The sequence below is a fragment of the Delphinus delphis genome, chromosome 18, assembly GCF_949987515.2.
Source record: "Delphinus delphis chromosome 18, mDelDel1.2, whole genome shotgun sequence".
Classification (NCBI taxonomy): Eukaryota; Metazoa; Chordata; class Mammalia; order Artiodactyla; family Delphinidae; genus Delphinus; species Delphinus delphis.
In genome coordinates, this window is record NC_082700.1 from 12120561 (window position 1) to 12136788 (window position 16228).

A 16228-nucleotide genomic window follows, 5' to 3' on the forward strand; every position below is an offset into this window, starting at 1 on the left:
CCAATATTACCCAGATACTAATGCTGAAATTACCGTCACTTCACCATTTAGTCCCATTGGCCCACTTTCCCAACTGAGAAGTAAGACAGTGTTCATAACAAAAGCAAATATTCACAGAACATTACTACTTGCTAGCACTGATGTAAGTGCCTTAATGTATTAACTTTTAATCTTCATCACAGCCCAATGAAGTGGATGTTACCATTATCCTGACTTTATGATAAAGAAACTAAACTATAGAGAAGATCAACAGCTTGAGTTAAACAGCTATTAAGCAGAAGAGTTCAAATTCAAACAGAGGCAATCTGACTCCAGAGACCACAATCTTAATCACTATTTACAGCCAATTCCCAACTTGTATTTGTGAATACACAAGCAAATTATATACTCTCAGTTTCCTAACTCTGATCACATTAGAGCTTATTACAGTTTCTTTAAAAGCAGAAGTGCTTATGTTACAGTAGGTTTACATCCTGAAGGTGATCGCACAAGTTACCTGGAGTCGAAGGTCAGACATTTGTCTTAATAGATCCTCAAAGAGTTCTCTATCATCTTCTGGTAATTCAGAAGACAAGACGACCCCCACAAAGCATCCTGATGCTTGTAACATTGTATCAGGAAACATGTAGGCTCCTATAGTACATTTAAGAACTGGAGATCTATCAGGAACTAGAGGATACAACCAGTCACAAACCTGAAAAGGTTAATTTAAAACAAATCAATTAATAGAACTACGTTTTCACCGAGGTTTTAAATATTGTTATACTAGCAAACACACATTTTAAAGTTTGAAATGCATTTTACAAGGCTTTCTAGAACCATTAGCATTGACAAACCCCCAATAAAAATCAGCCATTTGCTAGTCTGATCTCCCTGCAAAACACTCACAGGAACTGTGCTAAAAATGTTATTGCTCCACTAATTATACAGTCTTAAAACTGGTGCCCTTAAACAGCCCACTGTTAACCAATAATGAGTCTAGCTTTAAATAAATGGTCAAAGTAAATTAAGATTTTCTTTATTATTCAAATTAGACATCCCTTTGTGGAAAAAAATAAAATCAAACTGTTTCCAAGTACTCCAAATGTATTTACTGATTTAATCATCTTGGTTAGTGTTGTCATTTTAACTACAAGAAAACTGAGGCACAGAGAGGTTAACTTGCTCAGAGTCAACAACCAAAAAGTGGGGCTAGGGTTTAAGCACATGCTATCTGCCATGGGAGAAACTAAACAATTATTTTAATTAGAAACCCAGCATTCAAAATGTTGAATTTTCTTTTAACTAAACCCAACCTGATCTGACAGAGCAAGAAGATTAAGTTACATTTATGGGTTCACTATCTATTGTGAAGTTAAATCAAAATGGCACAAAGCTGCCCTGCAACGTCATCTGGCGACGTCAGATTATCACAATAAGACTTAATTAAGCTCACCTCCTAGAGATCTAAATTCAGAAGAAACTAAGTTTAAATCAGAATACCCAAATTATTCATTTCCATTATTCTTTGAGTGACCAGAATATAACTTCACCCCTCACCCAGGACACTCTCTTCCTAATATTAAGAAACTTGGGAGAACAATAGATTATCAAAATACTGTGCAATAAACATGAGTCAATGGGATTAAATATTTCATATAAACGATGGAAAATCCCGGTATACTATCATCATCTCTGACCAACAGAATACGAATGTGCAGGGATCAAGCACTCAAGTCTGACTCTTTCCTAGAAAGTGCTTAACAAACATTTTCAAATTCTTTTTTTTTTAATGGATTCTCTCTTTTTTTAGTCATCTCAAAAGCCACTCTACAACTTTTATAAAAGTCAAACTTCAGACAAGTTACAATAAAACTGATTACTGTATTTTCCAAAGTATGATATATAACCATCTGTGGAATACAAAATGACTTCAAGTAATGTACAAACTAAAGTTGAGTAGCAACATATTTTAAAATGTATTAGGGAAAAATACGGTATCTTTCCCTCAATTTCACAGTTGTTATTGTTTAGGAAAAAATTAACAAATGAGACATTTAAATAAAAATATGAATAACAAGTGTTGGATTTAACAAAAAAAAATCATAATGGTTATACTTAAATGACTAAAGATTGGGAAAGGTTTCTTTTACTATGCCATGATTTCTCTAAGATTAACTACAATTCTGGTCACCTTGACTGAAATGGAGTATCCTCTAATCTTCTCAAATAAAACTTTATAGACCTTTCTCAGGGTAGATTATTACAGATTGGTGAGCTCATCCACCATAGGCTGACTTCTCCCAGTTTCACTTTCAGAGGGCAATCTCATGTCCAAGTTCCCTATGAACTGACTATAAATTTAACAGGTTTAAAAAGTATATTAAAACTAAAGTCAAGAGAAAAATAGTTTTTAGAAGCCACAGAATTCTAGTCTGCCTATTTAAAACCAAATTAATTTCTAATTTCCTAAATAAAGCAACAGTGATTTTTTTGCAGCATAAAAAATTACATCTAGGGCTTCCCTGGTGGCGCAGTGGTTGAGAGTCCGCCTGCCGATGCAGGGCACACGGGTTCGTGCCCCGGTCTGGGAAGATCCCATATGCCGCGGAGCGGCTGGGCCGGTGAGCCATGGCCGCTGAGCCTGCCCATCCGGAGCCTGTGCTCCGCAACGGGAGAGGCCACAACAGTGAAAGGTCCGCGTACCGCAAACAAAAACAAAAACAAAAACAAAAAACAACAACAACAAAAAAATTACATCTAACTTCTAATACTTAGCTGTTTCAATGTTTGTTTTTTAGAACAAAAAAATTCAGTAAACACCTGGTTACTCTCTTTAAGGACACTGCTACAAATATCCGAATACATGTAAATGAGAGCCCCTTAAAAAGACTCAAACTTTGGGTACAATTTTACGTTTTATTTAGGACTCAAAATAGGAGATGTTGGAAAGGTTAAAAACAAAATTAAAAGAACTAAGAATAAATTTTTACTAGAGAACAAGTCATTTTAATGGTTGAGCTCATGAGCTCATTCTACATGTGGTAGAATGTTTCTGATGTTCACTCCCTGCACCTCCAGTAGCCCAGGCCCCAAAGGTTTTTTAAATTCCACTTTTACTCTATTACCAGATCAGCAGAAAGTATTATATCTTTTATCAGCCCCCTCCCAATGCCAGTCAAAAAGCCTACTCTTTTTAACCTCAAGGCTTCTTTTTTAAAATAACTTATGGGATGCACACTATTCTTCCTGTCCATTAATGAAGTTTTCCTTTCAACAATGCCCCAAAATATCTCCTTCATACATCCCTAGTAAGTCTCCAACTATCTTTAAACAACCTTCAAGTTGACTCCATGTATAAGCTGCATAAGAACTGAAAATAGAATATACCAAGAGAGAAAATAAATCTGGATAACTAGTACTGTAACTAAACCACATCATCTGGACTCTGGATAAAAGCACCTGCCTTGCTCAAATAGTCATCTCCCTTACATGCAAACCCTTTTGTTATACCCAATGTATACTGAATCCTTACTTCTAGAACCCCACCTCCCTGTGCCAATGTCCACTCTTTTAAAAACAGATTGATATTGGACCATCACCTTCAGAATACCTTACAAATTCCACAAGTTTCCTAACAACAACTTTTACTTAGCACCAGTCTTTGTTCTTGGACCAAGGGCATCCTGGTAAATTTATGTGCTTGGAAAGTTAGAACTGCATCTTAGATGATCCTCACAGTCTCTACTTGTAGACCAGGGTTTCTCAACCTTGGCATGACTGAAATTTTCAGTTAATTTTTTTATTGATGAGAGCGATCCTGTTTAGATGTTTAGCAGTACACCTGGCCTCTACCCACCATATATGCCAGTGGCAATAGCACACTCCCCAGTCCCAGTTGTGACGACCAAAAATGTCCCCAACTACTGCCAAAATATCCCATGATGGGGTGACTGGGGGTGGCAGGTATTCCTACTAGTTGAGAACCACTATTCCAGACACTGGATCTAGCCCAGTTCAGCCCCTCAGCTGGGGCTTGACATGTACAGAAATTTACAGTTATACATTCACACATGAGTTACATAAATCCCTTATGAAATCAAAGTTATTACGTTTCTTCTTCAGATAAAAAATTACAAGTTAAGGATGAATATTCTGATTTCCCTCAGGTCCTGTATTCACAAATTCAGTACTAAAACAAGAGTTTACATCTAAAGAAAAGGAAAAAGAAAGGCTATCAAACACAAACATAGATGCTCAAGGCTCATAAATTTCATGAAATATATTTAAAAAGGAACTAGAATTTATAATAATCTTTTTGCACTTACTGTCTTGGACACATTATAAATATTTACAAATAAAAATTATATATTCTACACATATTTCAAATTATGTTTACATTTTTCTTTGGCTTACCTGAAGAAACCCAGGAGGACGGTTTAGAACTGTATCAAGAGAATTATCCAAGAACCTCACGATTCGAAGGTAGCCAGGATATGAAGGTGCACTAACCTCCCCCGCAGGATTTACAAAAAAAATCTGTACTCCATTTGGTATCAAAATCAACTCATCTGCATCTAGCCCTAAGGTCTCAAGAGGAGGTGGCTGAGAATGATTCCTATAAAAGTTTTCCCCAACTGATGAGAACTCCCCAGATTCTGTTCCATAGGATACAGTGTAGTGACCCTCAGCAGCCTGAGGAGTATAAGCAGGAGGTGCTTCTGATGGATGACTTTGAGATGGTAAGGAAAAAGTACTAGGTGTAGAAACTGATTCTGTACTTGTAGTTGAAGTGTTTCCATTTACTTCATTGTGCTGAGGAAGTGAATTAAAGGACTGAGGCTCCAGTGACTTTTCGGACATATCTTTAGGCGGAAATTCTGGATATAACTTGGGCACCTCCTGAAGATCATTCCGTAGAGAAGTGGCAAGACCCTTCTCTAGAATTTCCAACCTGGTACGTACATTCTGTAGTGTTTCTTTCATTTTCTGTTGCATCTGTCTAGCAGATTCCCACCCAGGACCTATGTGTTCGGGATCTGCTGATGAAATGCTGATTCCTCTGAGCAAGTGCCCTATTCCTTGCTTATAGTAGTTCTTTGCTTCTTCTTTCTGACCTAATTCATCTGTATTCAGTCCTTTATTAACAAATAAAAAGGCCTTCTTGTATGCTTCCTTGATGATCTTAATTTCAGCAGGTTCTCCGTCTTGTGGCTCTTGTTCCATTTCTGCAAAACAGGAAATACATCTTTAATTACCTTATTTAGCTCTTTGTTTACTTATTATCAGTTTCTCCTACCCGAATATATTTCAGAGGATTGGAGCCTTGCTTGTCTGTCCTGTTCACTGATGTATTCCCTAAGCCTATTATTAGATCTGACAATAGAGAAAGCACTCAATATGTATTTGTTGAATGGATAAATAAATAATACTCTTGGTCCTAAATATCTTTTTTTTTAAACATCTTTATTGGAGTATAACTGTTTTACAATGGTGTTAGTTTCTGATAAATATCTTTTTAATTAAAAAACATAAGAGAATAAGCCAGAACACATCTGTTGAATAATTTTCTTGTTCTAGTTTCTTACAAGAAATAAAAGTTCCCTGTACCTTTAAGGTCGGAACAAAAAAGTCTTACTCTAAAATTCATTATAATTCCAGATTATAGTAGCTAATTAAAAATGAGGTTGAATCGTACATTGGAGAGGACAGAAATGAGAAAAAAAAATGATCTAAGTGAAGCTTTAAAGTACCCAAATTCCACTTAAAGGCGGCAGGTTACTCACATGCAGTTAGCCCTGTTCCCTCCCAAAACTCCATTAAAATGACTTACAAGGTTATGAAAAAAGCATAAGCATTCTTTTCAATGAGAAAAAGGCATGAACAGGTACTTCACGAAAGAGGATATTTAAATGACATGTGAAAAGGTGTTCAACACATGATCCCCTCAGGGAAATGAAACTAAAATCCATAATATGACTACAGCTGACCCTTGAACAGTAGGGGTCCACTTATACAAGGATTTTTTCAGTAAATACAGTACTGTATTTTCATTTTACAGCTCTTTAAATTAACTAAGTATGGGGGAAAGTGTGTTTGATTAGAGATCACATTACATGGAATCAAAAGAACTGGGGTCTGCATCCTGCTTCTATCCAAACTGTTTCAGCTTCCTGCCCTTGGATGAGTCATGTATCGATTCCTTTGTGTTTGAGGCAGAGACAGCAGCAGAGGGACTGCTGATCGTGTGGGGACTGGTGCCCCTTATCCCCTGTTGTTCAAGGGTCAGCTATATATACTTATCAGGAAGCTGAAACTGAAGACTGACGAGCGTTAGAGAAGATGGCAGCTGGAACTCTCATATACTTTGCTGGTGGAAGTGAAAAATGCTACAGCCACTATGGAAATTTGGCATTTCTACCAAAGCTACATTCACCCACTCTATGACCCAGCAATTCCGTTTAGAGGTATATAACCAAGAGAAATGAATGAATATACACACCAAAAACATGTACAATCATATTCACAGCAGCTTTATTCACAAAAGCCAAAAAATCGAAACAACCCAAATGCCCACCCATAGGAGAAGGGATAAATAGTGGCATATTTATATTATGCGGTAATACGTAGGATTTTTTTTTTAATTGATGCTTGTAACACTGATGAATCTCACCAACTGCACAAAAGAAGCCACATACTAAAGACTTCATATTGAGACTACTATACTATACTATATGATTTTACAGGTAAAGTTGAGGAACAAGCAAAACTAGTCTATTATGATAGAAACAAAAATAATGATTACAGGTGTTGGTATAGACTTGGAAGGGACACGAGGGGACCTTACAGCGTATGAAAATGCTCTCTATCTTGATCTGAGTGATTACATGGGTGTATACATACATAAAAAAATCTGTAAATCTAATTAAGATTAGTGCACTATATTGCACCTTATTATATCCTTTTATAAAACAAATAACAAAGCCGTAACTCACAAAGAGGGAGGATGAAGAGTCAACAGGGCTTTGTTTCTGAAAAAGGAGGAAGACAAGTAGTAACTCACAAAACAGATTTGAGAAAGCTGAAGCCTACACTGTCAATCGGGAAACCAGAGAAACAGCCCCATTTATATCTCATCACAGAACCTCCGAAAGGCACAGGAACTGATGGGATTCAATCTTCCTCTGGAAGAGGGAGTAGAGGTAGAGCTGAAAAAAGGACTGATTCAAAGCTAATTTACAAAGTAGACCTTTAGATCTCTCCTATACCAAGCACCCCAAAACACTATTTCTCTTCAGCCCTGAAAGAAGACTGGATATTTTAATTCAAAAGAGCATAAAATAAAATGTCTCAGGACAGGAACTATCAGACATGATTAAGGGTAAGTATCAAAAGCAGGACGATGAAAAATTAGATACTGAATACTGAGACCTTCAACCTTTTCTCCCCAACTTGGGTCTTAGAGTTCAGGCAGATAGGTACCACTCCAGAAAAAAGATTATAGTGTCTTCTCTGAGAAATCTGACCACCACCAAGAGGAAAAACCTAAAGAAAGTGACACTGAGAGTTCCCCCAGGAACTGTCCAAGCAACTAACTCTTCAGAGAAGCCATGGCTGATAGGCTCTACCCCAGAGTCTCCAATTAACATTTTAGTGCCCCAATCTTATACATAAGCAGAGAGCTAAGAATCAGAAAACTGGTGAGGAAAACATCTAATATGAAAGAAAAGAAAAATAAGAACAATGCAATTTGGTTGAAATGGATAATATGCAGGGAGAAGAACACTTCCAAAAACCTTTGTATCAACATAAAGAAAAAGAAAATACTGCATCCATGAAATAAAAACAGGATATACACATACAAAAAAGGACAAAGAACTAAAGGAGCTTTTAAAAATTGCATACAAAATAGCTGGAAAGAAAAACTCAGTAGAGGGATGAGAATATAAGGTTAAAAATTATAGAAAATTTCTGCAAAGCAGAGCAAAAAGACAAAGAGATGAAAAATAGGAAAGAACAGACAAGAAAATTAGAGAGAACTCAGTCTAGAAGGTCTGACATCTGAATAACAAAATTTCCAGAAATAGAGAATAGATTAAAAAAAATATCAGGGATAGAAGAGCTGAAGAAACAATTCAAAGAATTTCCCAGAACTGGAAAGCACAAAATCCCAGATTAAAAAGACCCATGAACAAAGGATGAAAAAAACCCCACAACCATGAAATTTCAGAACATTAGGCTCAAAGGTACCATCTTAAAAGGGCTTATCCATAAAAATAAATAAATAAATAGAGAAATAAGATTGCTAAGGAACTTCTTAAACCCAACAGAAGTTAGAAGAAAATAGTATAATTAATTCATGACTCTGAGTGAAAATAACTTCCAAACCCAGCCAAGTGATTGCTCAGATATTACGCCTTCTTTTTCTTGGATTCTCTGTTTGATGAAAGGAATCACAAGTCTGATGACAGCAGTTCACAGATGACAATTGCGCAACCAGTTCTTACTGGAGTAGAAGACAGAACTCCAGAGATGTCTTCAAGCAACTAAAATTGATAGAATACCTAATGTGTTCTTAAGTTTTGAGAAGAGATCTATTAGGTTGGCCAAAAAATGCCTCTGGTTTTTAAGTAAAAATAAAACACACATTTTTCATTTTCACCAAGAACTTTATTGAACAACATATTCACCCTTTTGTTCCACTACCTTCTGCCATTTTTCAGGCAACTTCGTAATTACATCTTCCCAAAACTTTTTATCCTTTTGAGCAAAGAACTGTTCCAGGTGTCTTTTACAGTCTTCCAGGGAACTGAAGTTTTTTCCATTATGAGATAAAGACAGAAATGAATGGAAATCCGAAGGTGCAATGTCTGGTGAATATGGTAGATGAATCAGAACTTCCCAGCCAAGCTGTGACAGTTTTTGCCTGGTCATCAAAGAAACATGCAGTCTTGTGTTATCCTGATAGAAGATTATGTGTTTTCTGTTGACTAATTCTGGACACTTTTCTTCGAGTGCTGCTTTCAGTTGGTCTAATTAGGAGCGGTACTTGTTGGAATTAATCATTTGGTTTTCCAGAAGGAGCTCATAATAGAGGGCTCCCTTCCAATCCCACCATATACACAACATCACCTTCTTTGGATGAAGACCAGCCTTTGGTGTGGGTGGTGGTGGTTCGTTTTGTCTGCCCCATGATCTCTTCCTTTCCACATTATTGTACAGTATCCACTTTTTATCACCTGTCACAATTTGTTTTTTAAAAAGGAATGTTTTCATTACGTTTAAGTAGAGAATCTCATGCGGAAATACGATCAAGGAGGTTTTTTTCGCTTAACTTATGTGGAACCCAAACATCAAAATGATGAACGTAACCAAGCTGGTGCAAATGATTTTCAATGCTTGATTTGGATATTTTGAGTATGTCAGCTATCTCCTGCGTGGTATAACGTTGATTGTTCTCCATTAATGTCTCGATTTTATCGTTATGAACTTCAACTGGTCTACCCGACTGTGGAGCGTTGTCCAGCGAGAAATCTCCAGCATGAAACTTCGCAAACCACTTTTGACACGTTCGATCAGTCACAGCACCTTCTCCATACACTGCACAAATCTTTTTGTGGGTTTCCATTGCGTTTTTACCTTTCTTAAAGTAATAACCATAATATGCCAAAAATGTTGCTTTTTTTCTCCCATCTTCAATATTAAAATTCACCAATTTTGATAAGTCTTTTTTAAAATGCATGCTGATATGACAGCTGTCACACACAATCTAACAAAATTGTTTTGAATGAAGTTAAAGACAACTAAGTGCTACTAGAGCCATCTTACTGAAAAAACCAAACTAAGCTTTTGGCCAACCCAATAAATAACTGTGGGAGGACTCAGGGTTTAATCAGTGATAAGTACATGGTAAACTAAGGAAATAAAAATCAAGACAATTATTAACTGCAGGGAAAACAAGATGCTGAGCTAGAAAGAAAAGTAATCATGTATATCATGTTTCAGTTTTGATTAATGTCATAATAATGTAAATAATGAATCTTGATACAAGCAAAATTATAATACAACCATACTGAGAAGATGGGAAGATGGATGGATAGAAAGTTTCTGTGCCTGTGGTACAGGATGGAAGACCTGAAATTTCATCTTTCCTACTAGGAAATTAATGGACAATGCCTAAAACTGAAAAATAAAATAAAGTAGCAATATAAGCGTCCTGTTCACAGATTTAGACAGAAAGACCAAAAGAATTGGTAAGAAAATTGAAACATGCTGCCTTTGGGAGTAAGGGATGAGGCTGGGAGGGTGGGACCTCTGATTTTCACTGCAAGTCTTGTAAAAATATCTAATTCTTAATAATATGTACAGGATAAAAAATTAATTACTAATTTTTAAAAAGTAAACTGAAGCTTTAGAGCAGATTGTCTAACAGAATTATAATGTTAACTGCATATGTAATTTAAAATATTCTAACAGCCACATTTAAAAAGTAAAAAGAAATCTCAATGATGCTATTTATTTATCCAAATACAGCCAAAATATTATTCCAACATATACCCAATATGCAAATTAATGAGATAGTTTACCTTATTTTTTGGCATTAAGTCTTTGAAACTTAGTGTGTATTTTATGCTTGAAGCAGATCTCAATTCCAGGTACCTTCATCTCAAGCGCTCAATACCCACATGTGCCTACTGTGGATACTGCAGTTTTAGAGACTGTCTTCCTGTGATCTCATTAAAAATTATAATAACAGAATAAGGCTGTTTTTGCAACAATTTACATTATAAAGGCATCACCAAAACTGGCCTAACCATACTTTCTAACCTGAAAAAGAAACAAACCATTGGTTAGCTTTATCATGCAGTGACTTCATAGTAGTCGAGAGAATATATATATTCAGTCTCCAATTTAGAAAACATCATATACAATTGACCATAATCAGACCTCACTTGCCCTACCTTGAATCCCCTATCAAAATCAAATTTCCTTTCCCTGGAATTCCGTCTTTAGAATAGAATGTCAGTAGATCTTCCCTTAGAAACCAGGGGACAGGAATTCTGCACTCCACGTCCCTTAGGGTACAAGGAGGCTCAGAGTTCAGAAAGCAAGACAGCAGAGGTTAAACAGGCTTTTGTGAGCTGATCTGGGAATTTAACCAGCATTTTAAGTTTGTCAAATTGATTTGAATAGGGTCTTGAACAACACTGTGACCTGGCACCCACTTTTTTGCTACTTGCTACAGGATACCACTACCACCAATGCACAATTTATTGAGCGTTTAATGTGTGCTGGAGACTATGCTAGATGTTTATCTCATTTAATCCTTACAAACAACTCCTGAGGCATTGTTACTATCACTAGTACTTTGCAGAGGGAAAAAAATTGAGGTTTGAAGGCAGTAACTGCCTTAGATCACATGTTCCTGAAAGACCTTGGAGCTAATAATTATATTCACATTTTTAAAGGGTTATAAAAACAAGGATATGCAACAGAGATCATATGTGTCCCACAAGCCTAAAATATTTTACTATCTACTGTCTGGCACTTTACAAAAAAAGTTTACTAACCCACTGCCCTAGGTTATAGAGTTAAATAGTCTGATTCCAAAACTAATCCTCTAAACCAGGGCTTCTCAACCTCGGTTTGATTGACATTTTGGGCTGGAAAATTCTTTGTTATGGGAGGCTGTCCTGATCACTGTAGGATGTTTAATCACACTCTGATCTCTATCTACTAGCTGCCAGAAGCAGCACACCCTCCACCCGCCATGTGACAGATCAAAAATGTGTCCAGACATTGCCAAATGTACCCTGGCAGCAAAATCATCCCCCGTTGATAACCACTGCTCAAATGGTCTTTAAATTAGGGAATGTGTACCCCTAGGGCACGTGAAGATTTGTCAAGGAACATGTTGCAACAACATATATAATCCTAAGAAAAAGGCTTGCAGATCCCTGTACTTCCATTTAGTACTCCTCACTAAAACTGACCTCCCTGGGAATATGCCTGCAGTTCAGCTATCATACTGTTGTTTTTCCTCTTCCAAGCTCCTTTCAATCTTCCCACTTTACAAAACTTTACCAAAAATACCTCTCACTCATTCCTATTTTTACTATGGTGTATTCCCCAGAATGGAAAGGCATGGTACTATGAAACAGCCCAAAAAAGTCAGAGGTGTCAATTTCAACTGAGGCACCACTCCAACTATCAATCTCGTTAAGATATAAATTTCCACTAAACTTCCATTTTTCATATTTATTCTTTGTCAAAATCCATCAGGTATTACACTGTTCTGACCAACTATTACTACTTGTAATAATTCAATCCAGAAGAAAAATAACTCCTAGAGTTACAGTTAAAGGAAATTTTTAAAATTTAGTTTCAACTTACACAAATATTTTTATTAAAGACATGTACGACAGAATAAAAAGCTGTCAGGCATAAATAAATTACATTAAGATAATATCCAGTGGGGGTGGGTAAAAATCAAAGTACAATTTCAAGAAAAAGGAACTGTGTAAAATACCACGTATTGGGCTTCCCTGGTGGCGCAGTGGTTGAGAGTCCACCTGCCGATGCAGGGGACACGGGTTCGTGCCCCGGTCTGGGAAGATCCCACATGCCGCGGAGCGGCTGGGCCCGTGAGCCATGGCCGCTGAGCCTGCGCACCCGGAGCCTGTGCTCCGCAACGGGAGAGGCCACATCAGTGAGAGGCCCGCGTACTGGAAAAAAAAAAAACCATGTATTTTTAAAACTGATGGTGATGGCTATAAAAGTGCAATATGATACTCCTTGAGATACAGTTGAGTGATGTATCAATTTTATATTGAAATGTCAGTATCTATACCACGTGGGAAACTGCGTCCTTTCCAACTACCTGAAAGTATGATGTAAAACATTATAAAACAACCTATCATGTGCAAGGGGGATAGTTTTACAAAAATTATTTTGGGGGTTCGCAAGCAAATTAAAAACACTGTTCTAAAGCCACTCACTATTATATTGCAAACACAAAATAAACATGGTCTGTGGCGCTTAGAAGCACCGTAATTCACTACCTCTTATTAAGCTCTTAGGATGTGCTTGGCACTGTTCTACGCTCCATTTACTCCTCATATCCTTGGAGGTTTGATCTGATTTAGAAAATCATTTACAAATATTGAGCAGCTTGCTCAAGAACTAGTAAATGAACTAGTAAATGGAAGAGACAGATTCAAGGAGACAGGCTCAATAGATATTTGTCAAGAAAATGAAATGAAATGTCTGATTCCAAAGCTAAACCTCCTGCTATGCTTACAAGTTAGCAGAGTGAGGGAGGTGTGAAAGGTACTTGGAGTGCTTCATGGTAGACTTACCTCTTAAGCCTTAAAAAAACAGATAACATTTAAAGGTAGAAAGAAGGCACAATAAAGGAACCCTAGGTAGAAGCAGTATGACCTTGCATATATCTTTATTTCAAAGCTTATTTCACATAGTGTGCTGAAAGATTTCCTAAATAATGTGTCACTGAAGGAAATGGGAGAGCTATTCAAAGGGAAGGCAGGCATGTGTGTGCACACACGTGTGTGCATGGGGGTGGGGGTGTGTGATTCCATGGGTCAGCTGCTGCTGAACAGCCTTCCTTGCTGGGCATCTCTACTCTGAAGAGAAAAAAATTTAGCAGGGAGAAGAGCCTGTGTATCTTTCCCGTGAAATGCAGTTGGGAATCTCAACACAGAAAGAAAAAAGTCTGTACTAAAATATTATATTTTTATTTTGTCGTTGTTCTGGGATTTGCTTTATTATCAGTAGCCTCTGAGAAAATGCATTTCACTGGACTAGGACTATACGATGGTGACTTTAGAAAAAAACAATGTCTATCATATCCTTAACCATAGTTAAGTGTTTATCAAGTGTCTTGAAAAGATAAAATCTATTATTACATGATTTGACGCTTGAATTTTGAAAGTTGGGGACAGAAAAAGTCTTTGAAATGTCAATCTGAAGTATTAAATAAAACAGTACCTACACCACTATAACCATCTTCAATCACAACCAAAAGCTGTCTCCAGATACCAATGGCATATTTAAGTTATTTTTTAAACGTTCTAATAAAAGAAGTAAAATATATTTGTTTCAAATATAACCGTGTGTGCGTGCGCGCTTTAAAAAAAATACTGAGGAGCAAAGGTTAAATTCTGAACCAAACCCTTGGACTTAGTTCAATCCCATAAACACTGAAAGTAATAACAATCATGTTAACGGTCAACATCACTAGTAGTCTTTAATAATACTGCTACTCATCTCCCTAGAAGGAGCATCAGAAGTTGCTCTAATGCCCGCCCATCTGGCCCTTTACAAAACAAAACAAAAAAAAAAAGGAGCAGGAATTTCTTCCAAAGACCTGTCTGTAACTGCCTCCTGTAGCATCCCACCCTACTCTGGCTTGCTAGAGGAACTACACACAATGACGTTTCAGAAAGCCCCACAGGTTAAGAGACGACGCACATAAAAGCTTCCTATTTCAAACACGTTTCATATAAAGTCACCAAATGAGGTCCTTTAATGTGAACGAGAGCGAATAAAAAAATAGTTCCATTTATAATGGGGGGGCTTTCTTATATTACCTTTTTTTGACTTGCTTTTGGAAATTTCAAAGAAAACTGCTGAATCCCTATATATTTAAGGCAACGTAATTTCACAGGCAACAACAATCTTGAAGGCAAATCCGTTAAATTACAATACACTAAGGCAAATCTCGAGCATTCTCAAGAGTCAGAGTAAAGCAATTCATTACAATTAGAGACTGCAGAACTGTGCCAGGCCTACGGGAACGCAATAATGCCGTGTCACGAACCTGCGCATTCCAAGAGAAACTTCTTCCAGACACAGAAATGAAGTCGGAGGGACCTGCTGCAGTGCTCAATCCCTAATAAACACGAACAATCGTATTCGAAGGAGTAAAATCGCGCGAGCTATCCGTTCCTAATGTTGACCTTTGTGGAAAGAAAGACTATCGAACTTTCACGAAGCTGTAAGCGCTGGGTGACGGTGAATAATCGATTCTCAGAGCCAACATAAACACCGGGGGTGGGGCAGCAAAAACTGATCAATAGAGATGCAGCGAGAAAGGCGGCGCTCTGCGACAGAACAGTAAATAGAGGAGAGGAAGTAGGGAGTGCGAAGGTTCCATAAACCTATGCGATGGGGGCTAACTAAGAACAACTTCTCAGACTATTCTCTCCCAAAATTGCTCCCTTCCCGGAAAGTTTCATCTCCCAGACTTGGATTGGGGGCCGCGGCCTTCTCGCCCGGCCAGCCCGCGGGCTCGGGACGCTCGCACAAACCCGCCCGCCTTGGGGGCCCGCGCAGGGGCGACTCCCTCCCGCCGGCCGCAGCCCCACCTGTGCCTTCCAGACCTCGGGCGCTTCGGCACCGGCCGAAGAGCTCCCCGGCCGCAGCCCAGCGCCCGCTCCCTCAGACGCGGCGCAGCCGCCGCCGAGCGCTCAGCCGGGACCAGCCCGCCGTTCCGCGGTTCCCTGCGCCCCGCACACTGGCGCCCGCACGCCGGAACTGACAAAGCCTCCGGAGCCGCGCGCCACGTCACGCTGCCGCGCCGCCCGGCCCGCCAGCCCGGCTCCCGCGTGACCCGAGCGCGAGCGCGCAGCCCGCGCAACTCGGCTTTCACGGGAGGCCCACTCGGGCTTTTGCCCGGGGGACTCGTCCCCGCCTGCCCAGCCTAAATTCTGTCCACTCTGACCTTCTCAATGGTCTCTGGGGAGACGTCAGTCCACTTCGAACCCCTGAGTCCCGTAAAACTCTAGGGCGAGAAAAGGCTGGAGGGCGGAAGGCCCGGAGACAACCACTTGAGCCAGCGGCTCAGCGCGGACCCCCAACCATGGTCTCCCGGCCACGTCGACGGCCCCGCGCTTGCGCAGTCTCTTGCTCTCCGCGGACCCCAGGCGGCTGGGGGGAGTGGGCGAGAGCGGTGGGCCGTGAGCGCTCTGACGGCTAGGGGGAGCCGTGTGCGCCAGAAGTCTGTAGCAGCACGGCAAAAAATGTTAAATTCTTGATTCCTAAGGTTAAATAGCAAGTGTGCCGATACCATTTATGATTATGGAAAGCTAACAGGGGAAGATCAGAGTAAACATACTCTACTTTTCTTCAGAAGTTCTTTAAAATTAGTAAGATAGCATAGCTGTGTGGACACGGAATGCTACCTGCTTTTCCGGTCCTACAAGGATCAAGCCAAAGCAACAGCCCCTGC

General features: G+C 38.9%; 1 protein-coding gene across 7 annotated transcripts in view; it reads right to left on the minus strand.

The window, feature by feature from the left end:
• Positions 1–15872, minus strand: part of SPART (spartin) — a 41225-nt gene extending 25353 nt beyond the window's left edge. For 2 of the 7 annotated variants that reach the window (XM_059996038.1, XM_059996045.1), the window contains exons 1-3: positions 15366–15517; positions 4396–5207; positions 497–694 (exon numbers count right to left, since the gene is read on the minus strand). In XM_059996038.1, the coding sequence (XP_059852021.1) occupies positions 497–694; positions 4396–5205 (1008 nt within the window). In that variant the 5' untranslated portion in view covers positions 5206–5207; positions 15366–15517. Of the gene's footprint in view, positions 1–496; positions 695–4395; positions 5208–10565; positions 10807–12508; positions 12635–14818; positions 14963–15365; positions 15518–15721 lie in introns of those variants that run through there. The other 5 variants (XM_059996040.1, XM_059996043.1, XM_059996039.1 and 2 more) reach the window with 5 other exon arrangements.
• Positions 15873–16228: the final 356 nt, after the last annotated feature.